This window comes from Chiloscyllium punctatum, chromosome 38 (assembly GCF_047496795.1).
Source record: "Chiloscyllium punctatum isolate Juve2018m chromosome 38, sChiPun1.3, whole genome shotgun sequence".
In the NCBI taxonomy this organism is placed as follows: Eukaryota; Metazoa; Chordata; class Chondrichthyes; order Orectolobiformes; family Hemiscylliidae; genus Chiloscyllium; species Chiloscyllium punctatum.
Window position 1 is genome coordinate 44,738,989 of NC_092776.1, and position 19,868 is coordinate 44,758,856.

Here is a 19,868-nt window from a genome sequence, read left to right on the forward strand (position 1 = left end):
CACAGTAGAGAAAATGATGCACCTGGTTTGCAAAATTAATGAAATTAAGCCCTGCAAGATTTCTGATGCACACATCATTATAAACATTGGCAGCTAAGGTTTTGTTGACATTACCTTACAGGCAATGTCAATGAGATATCAAGTATTCAAATTTGAAATTTATCTTTTTGTGCCAATCACTCTTAGCTTACAAATTCAAACAAGATTAAAAAAGAATGTTAGCATTTAGATGATCAAAGTTCGAAATGATGATTAATATGACTATGGCGAAGGTAAACTATTCCTCAGATGTTAAGTTGAAGCAGCACTGCGCACTATACAAATTTCTCCACTGGAATCAATGCAGATCATTACACAAAACAGTATTAGCAAATAAACTGCAGCATTATACACAAATGAATTATTCTTATTTTAATTTTCTGGCAATGTGATTGTTCATGTTGGAAATCAGTAGATATATTTAGTACTCTATAGATGGAATAAAGCATTCTCCATATTGAAAGAATTACTGAGTTGTTACATATTCAGTTACTTACGTTGATCGTTTTAAATCTTCCTTTGAGCCACCATAGTACAGTAAGTAATCATTGATGTATTTTTTGTGTCGTGAATACTTGAAAAGTTAAGAAAAATGTCATATTTCTGCAGGAAGCAACAAATGCCAAACAGTATAATATTTGTAATTAGAATGCAACACAATGCTACAAACATGGAGCTTGAACCCGTAAACTTCAAAGTCAGACATGAATGCTGCCATTGAATGAGGTTGGCACCCTATCAAGAAGTATAATACTAGTACATACAATTGTTAGCTAATACATCTAGTGAACAACAGTTTTCAAATCAGATTAGATTGCCTACAGTGTGGAAACAGGTCCTTTGGCCCAACCAGTCCACACTGACTCTCCAAAGAGTAACCTACCCAGACCCATTTCCCTCTGACTAATGCACCTCACACTATGGGTAATTTAGTATGGCCAATTCACCTGATCTGCACATCTTTTGGACTGTAGAAGGAAACCAGAGTACCCAGAGGAAACCCACGAGAATGTGCAAACTCCACACAGACAGTCACCCCAGACTGGAATCAAACCCGGGTCCCTGGTGCTGTGAGGCAGTAGTGCTAGCCACTGAGTCATCATGCCAACAAATGTTAATAATTGATTGCGCAACTCATCTAGAAGAATCCACGTTTCCACTGTTATTTATTTTTAAGCAAAATATAAACGGTCTTCAGAAATAGTTTGAAGCATCTCAAATTCAAAAGAGTGTTTTGGAGAAATTATTCTAGCCTTTGAAAAGGTACATTTGAATGCCAGAATTGGAACTGTGAAGAGAAAATTATTAAACGATAACTGTCACTGAGATCCTCATCTCTATCAAACTTTGATACAAAAGGTTATAGTTCTCACCCTACCAATTGTTACTATTACATATGCAGAAGTAAATGATTGTGAAAGAAATATTTACATTATCAGTTTCACCTCTTGCATTGGCTGTTTCATCCCACTTGTTGCAGCTCAAGTATTTGGAAGTGTTTTTGCCCCAGACTAAAATTCAAAGTCACAAGTACATTCATTTTCTAATGATAGCATTCCTAGGCATTAAGGTAACATCTTCATCAGTGTTGGAAAAACAACTTCTGCATCCTTCAGTATTTTGCTTCAATTGTAAAACCAGTGCTCTGTTATCTTGTGTGTCATAATCAAGGTAAAGATAATAAATGCACTCAGAGCATCCAAAATCTTACACATTATCTCCATGGCAGCATGAATTATAAGAGTACTAATATCCCATTAAGTTATTACAACCAATTTGATTTCTGAAATTGAGGTCTCTGTCAGATTAATTGCTTTAGAAATAATGATTATGTTGAAACAGCATTTCAGATCAATCGTTACTGAACTAATATACAGTCCTGTTTATGTTCTCTTTGTTGTAAACTGCGTCTCTGAAGCATGTCATTTTCCCTACAAGTAAATGGCTCATCCTTTTAACTGGAATATCACAATATTTGTGAACCAGCATGAGCTAGAATGAAAGCATCATTGGGTCTCTTTCAACAGTGATACACTATTCATCTGCATCATTTATAATGACTGCGGCCACCACTATTCCATTTGGCTAAAACATCATCAGTTTTGGAGTTGGACTACTAGAACAATTGAGAAATTAAATGGTGGGTGTGGATGGGAGGGATAAGCCTACCGGGCTTGTTCCTGTTGTACAGTATGACTAATGCTACAAGATGCATTCCACAAGTTGCTGTTTAGTTTATGGAAATCTGCAATTTTAACCATCATGCTGAATCAGAGAATGGCTATAATACAGAAGGTGGCCATTTGGTCAGTCAGGTCCTTACTGACTCAGTGCAACAGCAATATAGCTAGTTCCACTCTTTTACCTTTCCCTGTGGGCCTTTAATTTTTCTAAAAACCGAAAGAACTGTGGATGTTGTAAATCAGGAACAAAAACAGACGTTGCTGGAAAAAGCTCAGCAGGTCCGGGAGAAGGATCATCGGACCTAAGATGTTAACTCTGATTCTTCTTCACAGATGCTGCCAGACCTACTGAGCTTTTCCAGCAACTCCTGTTTTTGTTCAGTTCACAATGGAATCTGCCTCCACCACTCTTTCTAAAGATTACAATCTAGATTGTAAACACTTGTTTCATAAAAAAAACCATTCCTCAAGTCACCTGTGATTCTTTTCCCAATCATTTTAAATCTGTGCGCTCTGGTTCTTAACCCTTCTCAAATGGGAACAATTTCTCACAGTCAGCTCTGTCTGAGAGATGTTGAACATCTTTATTAAATCTCCGCTCAACTTTCTCTTCTCTAACAAAAATAACATCAGTTGCTCTGATCTCTCCATGTAAGTGAATCCCTGGAAGCATTCTTGTAAATCTAAACATACTCTCTAAAGCTTTCATATCTTTCCTAAAGTGTGGTGACTAGAACTGGACACAATACTCCAGGTAAGCCTAAACCAGTGTTTTATAAAGGATCATAGTGTGTTGGTTTTTGTATTGTATAGACCATCATTTTATTTTTGTGCTTTTTAAAATTGTGGACTAAAATGAAAAAGCAGTGCTTTAAACCCAGCATTTTAAAGGATTGTTGCATAACTTGAAAAGAAAGTAACCGGACTCTCAGGGCAAGCATTACGTTTACTGTTTGAATTTGAAGTTTGGTTTGTAGACTAATTTTTTGAGGTTTCTATTGAGAATAAGGCTTCTTTGTGATAAGCTGTCCCTCATACCCTTCCTCGTGTTGAGATATTATCTCTGTTTAAGGATACAGCATCCATGGCAATAAGATGGAATCGTCGGTTTCTTGCTTCCTCCCTGACAAAAAAAAATTACAAATTACGTAAAGAAACTTGTATTTATATTGGGCCTATGATCTTCTCAGGACATCCCATATTAAAAGTTATTTTAGAAATATGTAATAGTGGTTTTGTAAGCAAATACACAGTTTGTGTTAGACCTTAAGAAATAGGGACAGGAGTACACAGTTGAGCCCCTTGAGTTGAGCCCTCTACCATTCAACAGGATCATGACTGCTCCGACATTCCTCATATCTACTTTGCTGCACTTTCCCCACATCGCGATTCTACTGCTGATCAACAATCTATCTCAGCCTTAAATATATATAAGGACTTTCCCTCACAGCTGTCTGTGGCAAGGAGTTCCAAAGACTCAGGAGCAATTCCTCATCTGCTCAGTCTTAAATTGGCACTCCTTTAATCTGACAGCATGCCCTCTGGGCCTAGAATTTCCCATGATGGGAAACACAGTGTTTACCTTGTCAAGCCCCTTCAGAATCCTGTGTTTCAATGAGATCATGTCTCTTTCTTTTAAAGCTAGAATCCCAAACTGTTTAGTTTTCACTCATAAGACAATCCTTCCACACCAGGGATCATCCTAATGAACCTTCTCTCAACTCCCTTCAATGAAATGATGTATTTTCTAAACAATGAGACCACAACTGCTCAGAGTACACCAGATGTGGTCTCACCAGCACTTTGTGCAGTTATAATAAGACTTCCTTACTCTTGTCCTCCAAACCCCTTGAAATCGGGACCAACATTCCACACAAATTCACAAACAGAAATAAGATCAATTCTTTTAACTAATGTTGACTGAGTAATTAATATTAGCCAAGATACAAGAATAACTCCCTTCTCTTTGAGAAAGTGTCACTGAATCATTCATATTCATCTGTACAGATAAAGGTTCAAAAGAGATCACATCCAATAGTGTAGTACTGAAGTGTCAGGTAGATTTATTCTTTAAATCTTAAAAATCTATAGATATTGAACTTCAGAAGTAAAAGCAAATACACCCACCTGTTACAATTTCAGAGGTATCCTTACCTGTCCCATTCCTGGGCTGCAAATTGCTTGTGAGCCACACGGACATACTTTTCCTTTTGGAATGGCTTCGTAAGTAGTGCAGCATCTTTATTTGTGCTAGAATTCAAACAGGAAATATGTCTAACTATTAAACAGAGGCTAATGATAAAACACAGAATAAATAAACAAAATACAATCTAAACTCAATATTAAACTTGGTTATGCAACACTTTCAGCAAAGTTTGAAAACAATTAAGCTCAAGATAACATAGTCGGAGGTATGTTCACCAAGCTGGGAGGTTGATTTACAGATGTTTCATCCTGTCTAGGTGACATCTTCATTGCTTTGGAACCTCCTGTGAAGCACTGTTGCACTGTCTTCTAGAATTTATTTTGTTCCACTCCTGATGCTTGCGGTTGCTAGTTGTAGTAGCCGGTATACTGGGCCTAGGTCTATGTGCATGTTAATGGAGTTTGTGGATGAGTGCTATGCTTCTAGAAATTCCCTGGCTGTCCTCTGCTTAGCTTGTCCTATGATCATTGTGTTGTCCCAGTTGCATTTGTAGTCCTTGTCATTTGTGTGGGGCTACTAGGGACAGTTGGTTGTGGTGTTTAATGGCTAGTTGGTGTTTGTGAATACAGGTCGCTAGTTATCTGCCTGTTTGCCCTTTATAGTGTCGCGTGCAGTCTTTGCAATGAACCTTGTAAATTACATTTGTCTTGCACATGATGGGTATAGGGTCTTTTGTTCTGGTGAGTTGTTGAATGAGTGCGGTTGTCAGTTTATAGGCTGTCATTAATTCCAGTGGTCAGAGAAGTAAGGTTGCCAGTTCTGAGATGTTTTTTATATAAATAGTGTGGCTAGTGAGTTAGGTCATGGCATGTCCTCGTCGTGTTGCTTGTCTGTTAGGCAGCTGTGAATGAAGTTGCGGGGATATCTGTTCTTGGCGAATACTCTGTCGAGGTGTTCTTCTTCTCTTGGTAGGCCAGGAGTGCTGCAGTGTGTTGTAACCTTTTTACATAGGGTCCTAATGCAGCTTCTCTTGTCTATGTTCGGGTGGTTGGTATTGTAGTTCAGGATGTGGTCCATGTGTGTAGTTTTCTTGTACACTTTTCTAGCGCATTCAACGTTTTGTGTTCTTTCTACCATCACATGCAGAACTAATTGATTGTTGGTCCCCCCCTCCTTCATAAGTCTGATCCCTGTGAGCATGGTGTTGATAATCTAGTGTATGTTCTCAATTTCTGTTCTCTTAATGATACCAAAACGTGTTGTCCACGCATCTGATCCAGAGTTTGGGGTGGATTTGTGGGAGAGCTGTTTGTTCCAGTCTTTACACCACTGGTATTGTTATGAGTCCAGGGATGGGTGAGCCCATGGTTGTTGAATGTGAAGTGTGTCATCAAGCACAGGTCTAGTAGTTTGAGAATGCAGCCCTTGTTAATAGGTTCCTCGTCATGGATTCTGTTTTGCTTGTCTAGAGGATTGGTTATTTTCTCTCTGGCTGGAGCTTTGTCACTGAAGTGACCAGTGCCATTACATCAAATGAGACCATTGCTTCGTCCTTGTATATGTTTACATTCTTGATGTTGTGTAGGAATTCCTGTGATGATTGTGTGGAGTGTTTGGATACTGTGAGAGGATGTTTTAGTTTTTGTTGAAATTCTTGTACCTGTTTATGCAATGGACTTCCAGAGAATGCCACAACGGGTCGAAGTGGCATGTCTGATTTGTGTACTTTGGGTAATCTGTAAAATTTCGGGGTGCTGTTGCTTCCTGGTTTCATCCTTTGTAGGTCAATCCTGGTTATTAGTCAGTTTTTCTGTCAGTGCCGTAGTGTGTTGCTTACTCTATTGCTTAGATGTGGCGTGGGGTCCCACTCCTTCTGTAGGTTGATGTTGGTATCTGCAAGTAGTTTCTCAGTTTTCTGAATATATTTGATCTTGTTCATAATAACCATCATTCTGTACTTGTCTGCTGGTACTATGATTACATTCTTGTCATTTTTGAGTGTTTTAGGGCATCTTTTTGATGTTGAGGTTGTTCACTTGTCTTTTCTTTGTTAGTAAGGATACAATGGATTGTCTGATTGTTTACTGTGTCATTTCGGCTAGTCCGTTAATTACGAGCGTACATTCTAGTGCAGCTAGGAAGTCTATTGTATTTCTGTTCTTGTGGTTGTAGTCGAGTCCCTTGGCTAGTATAGCTTTTCTATGTCTTAAGTGGTCTTTTGGAGAGGTTTCTTACCCAGGTGTCTGTTGTGCTGTCTTCTCTGCTGTTGTAGTGCCGTTCTCTTTCTGTATGTGGTCCTGTTCTATCCTATGGTGATGGCCTGTTTGATTGTCGTGGTCCACTTCTGATTAATTTCAAAAACAACCAATTATCTTTGGCGCGCAATTTCTTGTCTGTACCTGAGTAGTTTGTTGTGTGTTTCCGTAATCATAACCTGGATTATCCTGAGACTGTTTCTCTGGCTTGTGGGTTGTTGATTGTTGTCTGTATCTGGCATATGGTGGTAGTACTTGATTTCATCGACATCCATGTAGGAATCAGAGTTGTTCCTGGGTAGCGCTTAGGTGGTTGGCACAGGATTCCCGTTTCCTTACTTGTCTTAGCGTGTGTCACCCATAGATGTTCAAGATGTTCTTTACACAAACTTTGAAACTCAAGATAAATCATAGACACTTTCTTTTTTATAGCTGCAGCTTTATAAAAATGAAAGCTTAACATGAGTAAATGTTAACATTATTCGTGAGTATTTAAGGCACAATAAATTCCAGGATCTTAAATAATCTTTTAGTTGAGAAATCATTAATTTTATTGAGAACAGGGTGTCAAAGTTTGTCTGAAAAAGTTCTGGATAAGTGCCTTGCGTTTCTTTTAAACTATATTAAAGGCTATATATACACCAGATATTGATTGTACTGTAAAATACATTAATCCTTTTCATAAAACCAAAACATTTAGAGTTTGCAGCATTGAAAATCTTGGTAAGGTGTTGAAACTGAAGTGTGGTTACTTGACTTAATTCAACAATCAACATCTTCCAAAGATGAGTTCTTCCAAAATTACCCCTTTTATTGTTATAGGAAAAAAAACCCTCTATTTCCAGGTGAAATTTTAATTCTGTAGAGTAACTCTCTTGCTAAAACATGCTTGCTAAATTTGTAGTTCCAAAAAGTACACCACATACATGGAATTGCGATGCTAGTAACATTACTTTCGGCAGCATTTAAGCAAAGGCTGAACATGGGACAGACTAAACTCAACCAGAATGGAATATTGTTCTCACTACCTCGTGCTCACCAGCCCTTATAAAGAGTTTGCCACCTTCTGTTCAACATCCCTCTTTATTAGCCAACTCTCAAACCCTTGTCATGTTGCTAAATGACCCCATCTAAGTCCTCTCCACCGTTGACTCCATTTACACAATTGAGATGGCCAACAAAATAGTAAGAGCTCATGACAAGTGGACAATGAGAACACTACAATGTCACTACAATGATGGAAAGTACACATGTGATAGGAGATCAAATATGTGCCGAAAGATCAAGTGTATTCTTTCCTGTTTGGTGTCAGATGTGAAATATATGTCTCCCTTTTTAAACTTCAAACTCAGCTCTGTGTCAAAAGGACTTTCCCCTTTCCTTCTTGCCTTGAACAACATTTGTCCATCATTCTTTCTCTCCTTATCCCCTAGGCAGTAAATACACAGTTTGTTTACTTCATAGCTTATCTTCATCATATCTTTCTTCATTGATCTGTTACTTCTCTTTTTTATTGTTTCTCATCTTCTGTCAATGCTGAAATTTATTGTGCCATATTGCTGAAGCACAGTGACTCAGTGGTTAGCACTGCTGCCTCTCTGCACCAGGTACCCGGGTTCAATTCCGGCCTTGGGCAATTGCCTGTGTGGAGTTTGCACATTCTTCCCATATCTGCATGGGTTCCCTCTGGGTGCTCTGGCTTTCCCTGCCCCCACCCCAAAGATGTGCAGGTTAGGTGGAATGACCTAACTGATGCTAACTTGTCCAGTGTCCAGGGATGTTCAGGCTAGCCATAGGAAATATATGGTTACAGGGATATCATAAAGGAGTGGGCCTGAGTGGAATGCTCTTTGGAGGGTTGGTACAGACTTGATGGGCCGAATGGCTGCTTCCAAACTGTGGGAGAGTTTGAAGACTTGAAGATTGGAGGACATTACTTTTATGCTATTTGACAGAAAGTATGTTGTAAACTACTATCCAGGTAGCAATCATTGTTTCTTTCTTTTGTATGGTTTTAATTCAGTTCTGTTTAAGCCATCATTTGGTGGTCAAGAAAATATCTTCTATGTCAAAACAGTTTTTGCAAGTGACCAAAAGCTACAATTTCAATTCAAAACAAAATAACGAGGCTTACAACAACTAATTATAATTGTTTAATTCACAAATTAAAATAAACTCATGAAATACGTTTCATATATACGTTCAATTTTAACCAGAATTACATTGTACCTTCGACTTTTACAGTTAGACGTCTCACTGTCATTTTCATCCTCACTGAATTCGGAATCATAGCCCCCAAGACCATGCTCCTGTTAACATTAGAAAAAAAGTGCAGTATGGTATAGTTTGTTTTTCATATTTTTTTATAGCATGTGGCCAAATCTTCAATAATTATCGATCCGCCACAGAACAAAGGCACAATACAACAAAAGCATTAATTGCCTACACTGTACTAAATTGGAACAAAACAGGCATAAGTTAATAAGAATTTTTTTTCCCAAAAGAACTAATGTCCACTGTACAGACAAAATGCTATCACTTTGAACAAACCTGTAGACTACTGGTAAGGTCAGAGTTAATGCATTTCTTTCATTGGATCATACAAAACAGGCTTTTGTTACTCACTTTACTGCATCACAAATCGCAACATGAAAGTTAAATTTAACAATTGACACAAATGTTCATTGTTACTGCATCCATTCCAATATTTGTCCATAAAATATCTTCTGAACTTATACAGTTTTAAACTATGAATTCCATATTCATTTGTACGGCAACTGGCAATTTCAAGTTCTTTCGGTTTCCAGTTAGCCAATTGTTTTTTGTTGTTGATTGCAACCACTATCTACTGCACTCCCTTTTGCAGCCTCTGCTTTCACATCCTGCTCCAGTCACTCCATACCTCTTGTAGCCTCTTTCTTTCCCCATTCATTACTTCACCCCAAAATAAAATTAGCTTGGGTCTCTGGATCACTGGTCCAGAGACATTACCACTGTACCAAATCACCCATCCTTCTTTAAGAACTTAAAGTTAGATTTATGATGTACATTCAAGTTTCAAAACTTTACTATATTTGACTAATAATCTCCATCACCAAGCTTTCATACCTAAACTTCTTCAAACTGCGAATAACACTTGAAATGTACTTAGCAGAATTTGAAGACTGCAACATTAATTAAGAAACACATTTCAGCACTATTTTGCATTCTATATATTTTTCAGTAAAGGTTGGCGATACTTTGTCAAAAATCTTAGTTGCTGTAAAACAAAAGCTTCACTGTGGAAGAGACCCAATATAATGTTCATCCAAAATTCTACTGTCCAGATCTTAACTCTCACAAAATTGCATAAGAATATTAAAAACTAAGACCAGGAGTAGGAAATTTAGCCCCTCTGCTCCACAATCCACTACAATCATGGCTCATCTCACCCATTATGCCTTTGTTGCTGATCTCCATTGGTTCCCAAACCTGCAACATCTTAGTTTTAAAATGCACATCCTTATTATTAAATTCCTCCATAATTGAGAGCTTTCCAATTCTAGAGATTCAAAAGATTTCACTGAACTCATTTAGGGCCTAAACGCAGTAAATTTCCCCATCTTGCTTTCTTTCTTTAAGACACTCCTTAAAACCTAAGCTTTTGGTCCTTCATTCAAATAGGTTCTGTAGCAGTGCCACACATTGCTTGATAACACTCTTGTAAAGAGTGTTAGAGCATTTTAGTTTATTCAAAAATACTATGGGACACAAATGCAAGCAGTTCCTGACCTAGTCATGGAAACATGTTAGAATCTTATAATTCCTTAGGGGGATGACTCCATCAGGAGTAGAAATGATATTTGTGAGGCTCCCAAATCCTCTGAGCCAAACAAAAACAATTTAACATCTGCATATTCACACCTTGAATCACTAGTGAAACGGGTCAGAAACTACAGTCTGCATTAATGGTACTGATGTGGAGGTGGTCAAAAATTTCAAGTTCCTCGGAAAAATTATCACCAACAATCTATACTGGTCCATCCACGTCAATGCTACAGTCAAGAAGGCACAGCAACACCTCTGCTTCCTCAGAAATCTAAGGTAATTCAGCATGTCCACAATGACTCATCAATGTTTATTGATGCACCACAGAAAGTATCGTACCTGGCAGCTTGGTATGGCAACTACTCTGCCTAAGACTGCAAGAAATTACAGAGAATTGCGAACGCAGCTCAGTCCATCACGAAAACCAGCCTTTCATCCAGTGACTCTGTCTACACTTCTCACTGCCTCAAGGAAGCAGCCAACACAATCAAAGATGCTTCCTACCACGGTTACACTCTTCTATTGGATAGAAGACACAAAAATTTGAAAACACATACCAACAGATTTAAGAACAGCTTCTTCCCCACTGTTATCAGACTTATGAATTGACCTTTCATGTATTAGAAATGGTCTTTGTTTGTATCTTCCCTGTAGCTGTAATAATAAATATGGTATTCTATTACCCTGATGTACTTAGTTAAGGTATGATTTGTCTGGTTAGCACACAAAACAATACTTTTCTCTGTATCTCAGTTCATGTGGCAATAATAAATCAAATTAAAGTCTGACCAATACATGCCTAAGCTGACAAGATACTCTATTTTAATCCTCAGGCTCCTAAAAGCCCTTAAAAAGTTTCAATCTGACATGATTTACTCAAGTGTTTCCTCTGGAGGTTTTAATAGTTAACATTATTTAATGCAACAGTTTTATTTTTTCCAAGTTTTGGAAGGTCTGGCAACATTTGTGGAGAACACAGGAGGTAACATTTTAGATCAATGACCTTTTATCTGAACATCTAATAAAACACATCAATCTGAAACATTTACTCCTCCTCTCTCTCCTGAGATGCAGCCAGGCCTGGTTTGTATTTCAGCATATTGTTAGATTTCCATGACCTGCAGTATTTTACTTTCATGGTATGTTTGGCTCTGCATTGCAGACTCTTCTCTTGTGGACTCCCTACAGCTTTGGTTACATCTCCCTAATATCTAGGTTTCATAGCACTCAAACGTTAATACAGTTTCTAATTTTTTTTTCAGTTGTTGATCTCATGGTATCTCCCATGCTCATTCTGATTTGCAAAGGGTAAGAGCAACTCCAAAGGGTTATCATTTAGGCTTTAAAAACAAGCATATTAAATAAAAATAGATGAGTAATCACTGAAGTTAGTTAGTACTTTGGACTTAGTCTACTCCTGAGAGACTCAAAGAAAGATTGTTCACTAATTGGGAGGAAGCAATTTGAAAAAATGAAATAAATACAAAAATTGTTGCAGACACTAAGGACTGGCGGCATCTATACAAACAGAAACAGAGTTAACGCTTCGAGACCGGTATAACAACTTCAGAACTCAAAACTTTAGAAATGTTAATGTATGTATGACATTTTAAAACAAGATCACATATCTATCCTTGCTTTTCTTCATCTAACTGACTGCAGAGAGACTTTCTCTTCCAAAATGTAAATTTTATTTATTGGAAAACCCCACTCTGAACGAAAGCACTGACTTCCCAAACTCTAACCCTCGCCATGAATTGAGGAGACCATCAGCTGAACGAGGGTAAATCAACAATAGACGGACAGAGCTGGAAATCCCTGCGCTGTTGTCTAACTGTCAAGTCGCCTCACGTCCTCACAAACACCACTCCGCCATCCCCTTGAGTGTGTTGATGTTCCCAACCTGGACAAAATCCAACTTCTGTCCCTGTCCGCTCATCGCCCCCCTCCTCCCGGCGACGAATGATGACGCGGCTGCTGACGCCATCAAGCGGCGACAACGCTCGGGCGGTTGAGCCGTTCCCGGGAGGAGGCGCGCGGGCGTGGTCACGTGGGTGGGTGAGGCGCGCGGACGTGGTGACTTGGTCACGTGGGTGGGGCGCGCGGACGTGGTGACTTGGTCACGTGGATGGGTGGGCGCCGCTGCGAGCGAAATGGCGCATGCGTGCGCGTGGCCTGTTCGCGATTCGGTGAGAGACGGAAACAACCTTGGGGCCAGGCAAGAAGAGCGGGTTGGTCTGTGTTTTATTTTCAGGGGATGGTGTCCTATTCCCTCAGGCTGTTTCACAACTGGAGAGGTGGTCAACCGGCTGGGATTTGTAGAGGGCGCTCACCGCAGAAACAGGCCATTCGGTCCAACACGCCCGTGCTAGCCTCTCTTGTCCACACCAGTCTTTCCTCATGTGCTCCATTCAATATAATGTTTCAAATCATCTATTTAAATGTCTGGCCGCCGCAAACTACAGACACACACCCAACCACACTCGCAGCAAAGCGACCTGTACCCAAATACATCTGAATTTCTTGGAACGTTCCCCATTCTACAGAAAAAATACGAATTGTATATGCTATCATTTACACAATTACCAGTTGTGGCTGTTACCCAATGTTTTTAATTCAGTCAGGGGATGTGGTCTTAATATTTCTTGCGGATGGGTCACTGGACCCAAAACGTTAACTCTGATTTCTGTCCACAGATGCTGCCTGGCCTGCTGAGCTTTTTCCTGTTTTTTTTCTCTCTCTCTGATTTATAGCATCCACAGTTCTTTTGATTTTTTATTTCTTGCCAATCCTTAGTTATCCTTGAGAGGTTGGTGTGAACTGCCCCCTAGAACACTGCACCTGTGTGGCACCAATGTTACTTGCTACATGACTGGCCAAACGTAGATAGTACCACATAAAAACCGAACAAACTATGGGTGCTGTAAATCAGAAATGAAAACAGAAATTGCTGGAAAAGCCCAGCAGATATGGCAGAATCTTTAGAGAGAAATGTTTCAGGTGGAGTGTTCAAACTCCATACAGACAGTTGCCTGAGGCTGGGATCACCCAGGTACTGTGAGGCAGCAGTACTAACCACTGAGCCACCATGCCAACATGTTTCATTGTCCTTGATTTCAAACTATCCTTTTAGTATCCTGAAGCATTTGGAGAGTTACTTTTACTGTAATTGATTTGGGCAAGGCAATGTCTTTCAGAGTTAATGTTTTTGCTAGATTGATGATCTCTGGAGCATGTTGAGGTCTTGTTTTTCATGGCAGGTTTCACTCAGTTTGAGCATCCTTAGCTTCCTTAGTATAGGGTGCTAGTCTTGACAGCACATTGACAATGTACATCTGTTTATCTTGCTTGCGTGTCATGTGTAGATGATGTCTCTGCCAACAACATTATTTGCAGATGCTTTAGAGCAGTAAGTACTAGTTTGATCAATGTGATTCGAAATGGCTTGTGGTAAAATCCACTGTCACTTTGTCTCTCCCAAACAAATATTGATTAAAATATTCACAGGTATAGAAACAGCCAGCCCCTTTTTATCAGTCTGAACATCACATCATCCAATTTACATTTTAAAAATTGGCTGGAAATGGATAAATGTTGCTCCAAGAAAATCAAAAAATGCTGGAGACACTCAGCAGGTCTAGTAGCATCCATGGAGAGAGAAACAGAGTGAACATTTTGGGTCTGATATGGCTTCTTCAGAACTAGAACTTCAGCTTCGAAGGAGAGTCATGAGAGGACATGAAACTGCTGAGTTTCTCCTTTTTTTTTAGATTAGATTCGATTCCCTACAGTGTGGAAACAGGCTCTTTGGCCCAACAAGTCCACACCGACCCTCCAAAGAGCAACCCACCCAGACCCATTCCCCTACATTTACCCCTGACTAATGCACCTAACACTACGGGCAATTTAGCATAGCCAATTCACCTAACCTGCACACCTTTGGACTGTGGGAGGAAACTGGACCACCAGAGGAAACCCACGCAGACACGGGGAGAATGTGCAAACTTCACACAGATAGTTGCCCAAGATGGGAATTGAACCCGGGTCCCTGGTGCTGTGAGGCAGCAGTGCTAACTACTGAGCCACAGTGCCGTCCCTTTTTCAGTTTTCATTTATGATTTCCAGCATTCACTGTATTTTGCTTTTATTTAAGGGCTGCTGCAATCCTTTTTCACTGGTGTTGCACTGAAAATCTGTTTTCATCATTTTGTTACAGTCGTAGTAAATGGTGGCTATCAAATTTTAACTTCTGTTATCTGATTGTTATATCTGACATCTTCTATGAAAATTTTAAAAAAACAAACTGAGCTAAAATGACCACAAATTGAGGCAGGTTTATGAGACTAATGTGGAGTAAATAAAACCACCTGCACTGACATTATCATTTTATCTAAAGACAATTAAGTGAGGTGACTATGTCAGGAGTCAAGAAATACAAAAACAAATTACTGGAGAAACTCAACAGATCTGGCAGCATTTATGGAGAGAAAACAGAGTTAATGTTCCAGTGACCCTTCCTCAGAACTGAAGAAAAATACTCAGTCAAGAAACTCAGATCTGCATCTCTTGTTTTAATTTGACATTGGAAAATTAAGAAATGAATAGTCACCTATGTCCATTTGCCAGCTTGTAAGGACAATGAAGACAGACTTTGGAATACCTACAACTTTGTTTCATCAGTTGCTTTTTAACAGCACAGCAGAGAGAATGAATATGAATTGGTAACAGCATTGACTGGAAGACGTTTGATCTTTATCTCAGAAGACATTGTCCAGTGAAAAAGCAAATTTAGGTATCAGTCAGTTATTGAGAACTCAAAGGTGTCTGCAAATATCACCAATCCTCAATTAAACAACTGTGGTCTCAGGTTAAAAATCTAACACCTTAAGGAGTTTAAAGACTTTATATATTTTGTGTACTTGCTATCCCTGCTAGACATGCTTCCCATTTTAAACTTGTTACATATATTTGATGTTACATTTTTATTACTTTTTTAAAGCATCAGGTAATAATATTCCTTTTTCTTTCACCGAAGAAAAACTTGTAATTTTCTTCTTCATTTTGATGCATTTAACCACATTTTTAATTGGCATGTGATACATGATAAAAAATAAATACAAATATTTATTATGACTAACCAAGGAGGAGTTAAAAAAGGGAAGCCAGATCATCTATCTTCACCTGGCCATAACAATTGATGAGTCACATGAATATAGCTGTGAAAATTGAGTGCAAACCTGAGAGTTTGGTGATTGGGGCATTTAAATTATTAATTTTGTTCTGAATTTTTAAAAACATCTAATCTTGTATGTAATTAGCCATAACTGGGTATTACTATGTAAACAGGCTAAGTTCCTTTCTTGCAGCTTAGACAGGGGAAATATTCAGTTATGACTGAAGAGAAACTTGCAGTGCAATAGTTTGATATTACCTTGGTTTAGGAGACCAGGATGTAGAATCGGTCTGAATGGAGATGAGGAATAGAATGCCTAATATATTAATGATTTAGATGAAGGTACTGAGGGAAGTCTGGCTAAATTTGCATACAATTCAAAGATAGGTATAGGGACAGGTAACATTGAGGAGGCGGGAAGGCTGCAGAAGGATTTGGACAGATTAGGACAGTGGACAAAGAAGTGGCAGATGGAGTACAACATGGAAAAGTGTGAGGTCATACACTTTGGTAGGAAGAATAAAGGCATGGATTATTTTCTAAATGGGGAGAAAATCCAGAAATCTGAAGTGCAAAGAGACTTCTGAGTTCTAGTCCAGGATTATCTCAAGGTAAACTTGCAGATTGAGTCAGTAGTTAGGAAGGCAAATGCAATAATGGCATTTATTTTGAGAGACTTGAACATAAAGGCACGGATGTACTTCTGAGGCTCTGGTCAGACTACGTTTGGAGTATTGTGTGCAGATTTGGGTCCCATATCTCAGGAAGGATGTACTGGCCCTGGAGCGTGTTCAGAGGAAGTTCATGAGATTGATCCCAGGAATGAAAAGCTTAACATATGAGGATTGTTTGAGGACTCTGGGTTTATATTCGATGGAATTTAGAAGGAAAGGGGGGAAATCTAATTGAAACTTACAGAATACTGAATGGCCTGGACAGAGTGGATGTTGAGAAGATGTTTGCATTGGCAGGAGAGACTAGGACCTGAGGGCACAGCCTTAGAGTAAAGGGAAGATCTTTTAGAACAGAGTTAAGGAGAAATGTCTTCAGCTAAAGAATGGTGAATCTATGGAATTCATTGCCACAAAAAGCTGTGGAGGTAAGCACATTGAGTATTTTAGACAGAGATAGATAAGTTCTTGATTGTCAACAGGATCAAGAGATCTGGAGAGAAAGTGGGAGAATGGAGTTGAGAAACTAATCAGCCATGATTGAATAGTGGAACCTACTTGATGGGCTGAATGGCCTAATTTCTGCTCCTATGTCTCATGATCAAATGGTCTTATGGAAAGAAGTTACTAGTGGAAGTGGTCTACAGTCCTCTTCACAGTCATCATAATGTAGGGTAAAATATATAAAACGAAATCTTGAGGTCTTGTAATAAGGTGATGTCAATAATCATGGATGACATAGTCTATATACAAACTGGAAAAATCAGATTAACTGAAATAGTATGCATAATGAGTTCAAAAAACGCTTTTAGGGTTGTGCTCCACCAAGAAACTTTCTGGAACCAACCAGACGGTTAGATTAGACTTAGTTTTATGTAATATGATAGGACTTTTTTATGACCTCAGGGTAAAGGCTGCACTAAGCACCATAATATGAATGAATTTTGCATCCACCTTGAAAGAGAGAAAATTAAACTTAAGATGTGTAAACTTAAGTAAGGGCAATTGTGTGGGCATGAAAGCTAAGCTAGCTGAAGTGTATTGATATACTAGACTTGGAGATAGATCAATAGAGGTGTAGTGGCAAACATTTAAGGGAATAATACACAGAATAAGTGCATTCCTATGATAAACATTTGAAGAAGAGGACTCATCTGTGGTTAACTAAAGAAGTCAGGGAAAGCATCAAACTTATGGAGAAAATTGTAGCTAGGAAGGAAGAGTGGCAGCTCAGGTGGTTGGTCGGAATGTAAAAAAATGAGTGAAAAGTTATTCAGGAGAAAGAATTTGAGTATAAAGGAAAACTACCGAGAAATCTTAAAGAAAATAGCAAGTGAGTATCCAGGTACCTAAAGTGTTCCTTTGCTACTTAAGGAAAGGTGAATAAGGTGTAGATTAACAATGGCAGTAGAAATCATATTTCTGATTCCTGAGTCCTAGAAATTAGGTTGATTAATCCAGTATTTTTCCCTTGTATGGATTGGCCAAATGTGCATTTAATATTTGGAAATGGTTGAGGTTAACACTAATAGCTGTATCAGTTCAGGCAGTCCCTGGGTTGCAAGCTAGTTCTGTGCTAGATTTTATTCACAAGTTGAATTATACGCAAGTTGGAACACAATGCAAGACAGTGGGAAGCAGCTGTCTGTAAGAACAGGAAATGTTTGCTTGTCAGATCTTTAAAATTACACTCAATATATGTGATCGTATTTGTATGTCCGAGTATTCGTAATTCAGGGAACCCCTGTAATGACAATTTTAGTTCAAAGCAAATTAACAGGAACATTCATCTCCACTTGATATGTGAATCACAAGATGCAGTGGTATACATCCAAGGAGCACATAATGATCAAACGTTTCAAAACTTCTCAGTTCTGAAGAAGGGTCACTGGACCCAAAATATTAACTCTGATTTGTCTCCAGAAATGCTGCCAGAACCGCTTTGTGTTTGTTTTTGAAACTTCTACCATGAGACCGTAATTTAAACATCCTTAAGAAGACACAGATGGCATCAGAGAAGTAAGTTTTAAAAAAAATTTTGGTTGGATGACCAAGTTCTCAAGGGAGAATAAATTTCTCTCTTCACATGGATACAACATTGTTTGAATTAAAAATAAAAGAATTTTAAAGTTAAAGTGTATTTGATAGGTGTATGGCTATATGAAGAAATAAACCAAGCAACCTCTTAGCCCCCTCAAGCAAAGTGAAAGGTAAAGAGGTAAAAATCATTCCCAAGCCTTGTAGCATATGCACATGCACATACCGGCATGTAGGATAGAACAGGTTATAGAGTAGGGGAGGTGAAATTGAAAAAACGCTGAGCTCCATAAATAAAAAGAATCATTTAGGGTGTAGGTTTGCTATCCAGACATTTCATTACTTGACTAGGTAACATCATCAGTGGTGACCTCCAAGTGAAGCGAAGCTGTTGTCTCCTCCTTTCTATTTATATGTTTGTCCTGGATGGGGTTCCTGAGGTTTGTGGTGATGTCATTTCCTGTTCGTTTTCTGAGGGGTTGATAGATGGTATCTAGATCTATGTGTTTGTTTATGGCGTTGTGGTTAGAGTGCCAGGCCTCTAGGAATTCTCTGGCATGTCTTTGCTTAGCCTGTCCCAGGATAGCTGGCCACAAAAAGACACGACCCTCTCTCCCTCGTAGCCCTATACACGGATGAAAAAAAACACCATTTCGACTGGGACAACACATCTATCCTGGGACAGGCTAAGCAAAGACATGCCAGAGAATACCTAGAGGCCTGGCACTCCAACCACAACACCATAAACAAACATATAGATCTAGATACCATCTATCAACCCCTCAGAAAACAAACAGGAAATGACATCACCACAAACCCCAGGAACCCCATCCAGGACAAACATATAAATAGAAAGCAGGAGACAACAGCTTCGCTTCACTTGGAGGTCACCACTGATGATGTTACCTAGCCACGTAATGAAATGTCTGGATATCAAACCTACAGCTCAGTGAGCAAACCTACATCCTAAACCTCAACCTGAGCTACAAACCTTCACAAACCTTGCAAAAAAGAACCATATGTTTCAAAGTTATTTTGATCGTGAAATTATGATGCAGGTGTGCCAAATGTAAGCTGGTTGTCCTTCTGAAGAAATTACATTTTAAATTGCAGTCAGTCCTTTTCCAAAGTGTGTGCTAATACATTTAAATTCCTTTTTTCCCAGTTCTCTTCCTCTTTGATGGATTTGAATTTATGACCAAGATAGGATCTGAACTTAACAAAAAATGTTGAGAGAGACTGACTATTGTTATATTCTGCAGGCCATCTTGATTTTACTCTCTTTTGAAATCAATGGACAAACTTATGATCACAAGTGGGAGTTACGATCACATGATAGCTAACTTGGTACCCCATAGGAATGCTCCATTTTAATGAAGGTGTTTTAGTCTCCCATTATCAAAGCTATAAAGATGCCATTGAAACTTATAGTGGAATCTTCAGCACCATTTTGCATAATGAGCTTTTGGTAGATATTCTTAATCTCTTATTGCTTCTGTAGATGAACTGCCTGTTACTTATTGTCCTCAGGTTTTTCTGTGGTTCAAACCTAGTACA

General features: G+C 38.8%; 1 protein-coding gene across 1 annotated transcript in view; it reads right to left on the minus strand.

Annotated features, from left to right (window-relative positions):
• The window catches only part of fra10ac1 (FRA10A associated CGG repeat 1), a 38,766-nt gene extending 26,299 nt beyond the window's left edge, over nucleotides 1-12,467 (minus strand). Inside the window, exons 1-5 of the mRNA XM_072557760.1 lie at nucleotides 12,334-12,467; nucleotides 8,853-8,932; nucleotides 4,377-4,472; nucleotides 3,300-3,345; nucleotides 537-613 (exon numbers count right to left, since the gene is read on the minus strand). Of these exons, the coding sequence (XP_072413861.1) occupies nucleotides 537-613; nucleotides 3,300-3,345; nucleotides 4,377-4,472; nucleotides 8,853-8,932; nucleotides 12,334-12,417 (383 nt within the window). The 5' untranslated portion in view covers nucleotides 12,418-12,467. The remainder of the gene's footprint in view (nucleotides 1-536; nucleotides 614-3,299; nucleotides 3,346-4,376; nucleotides 4,473-8,852; nucleotides 8,933-12,333) is intronic.
• Between the last annotated feature and the right edge of the window lie 7,401 nt (nucleotides 12,468-19,868).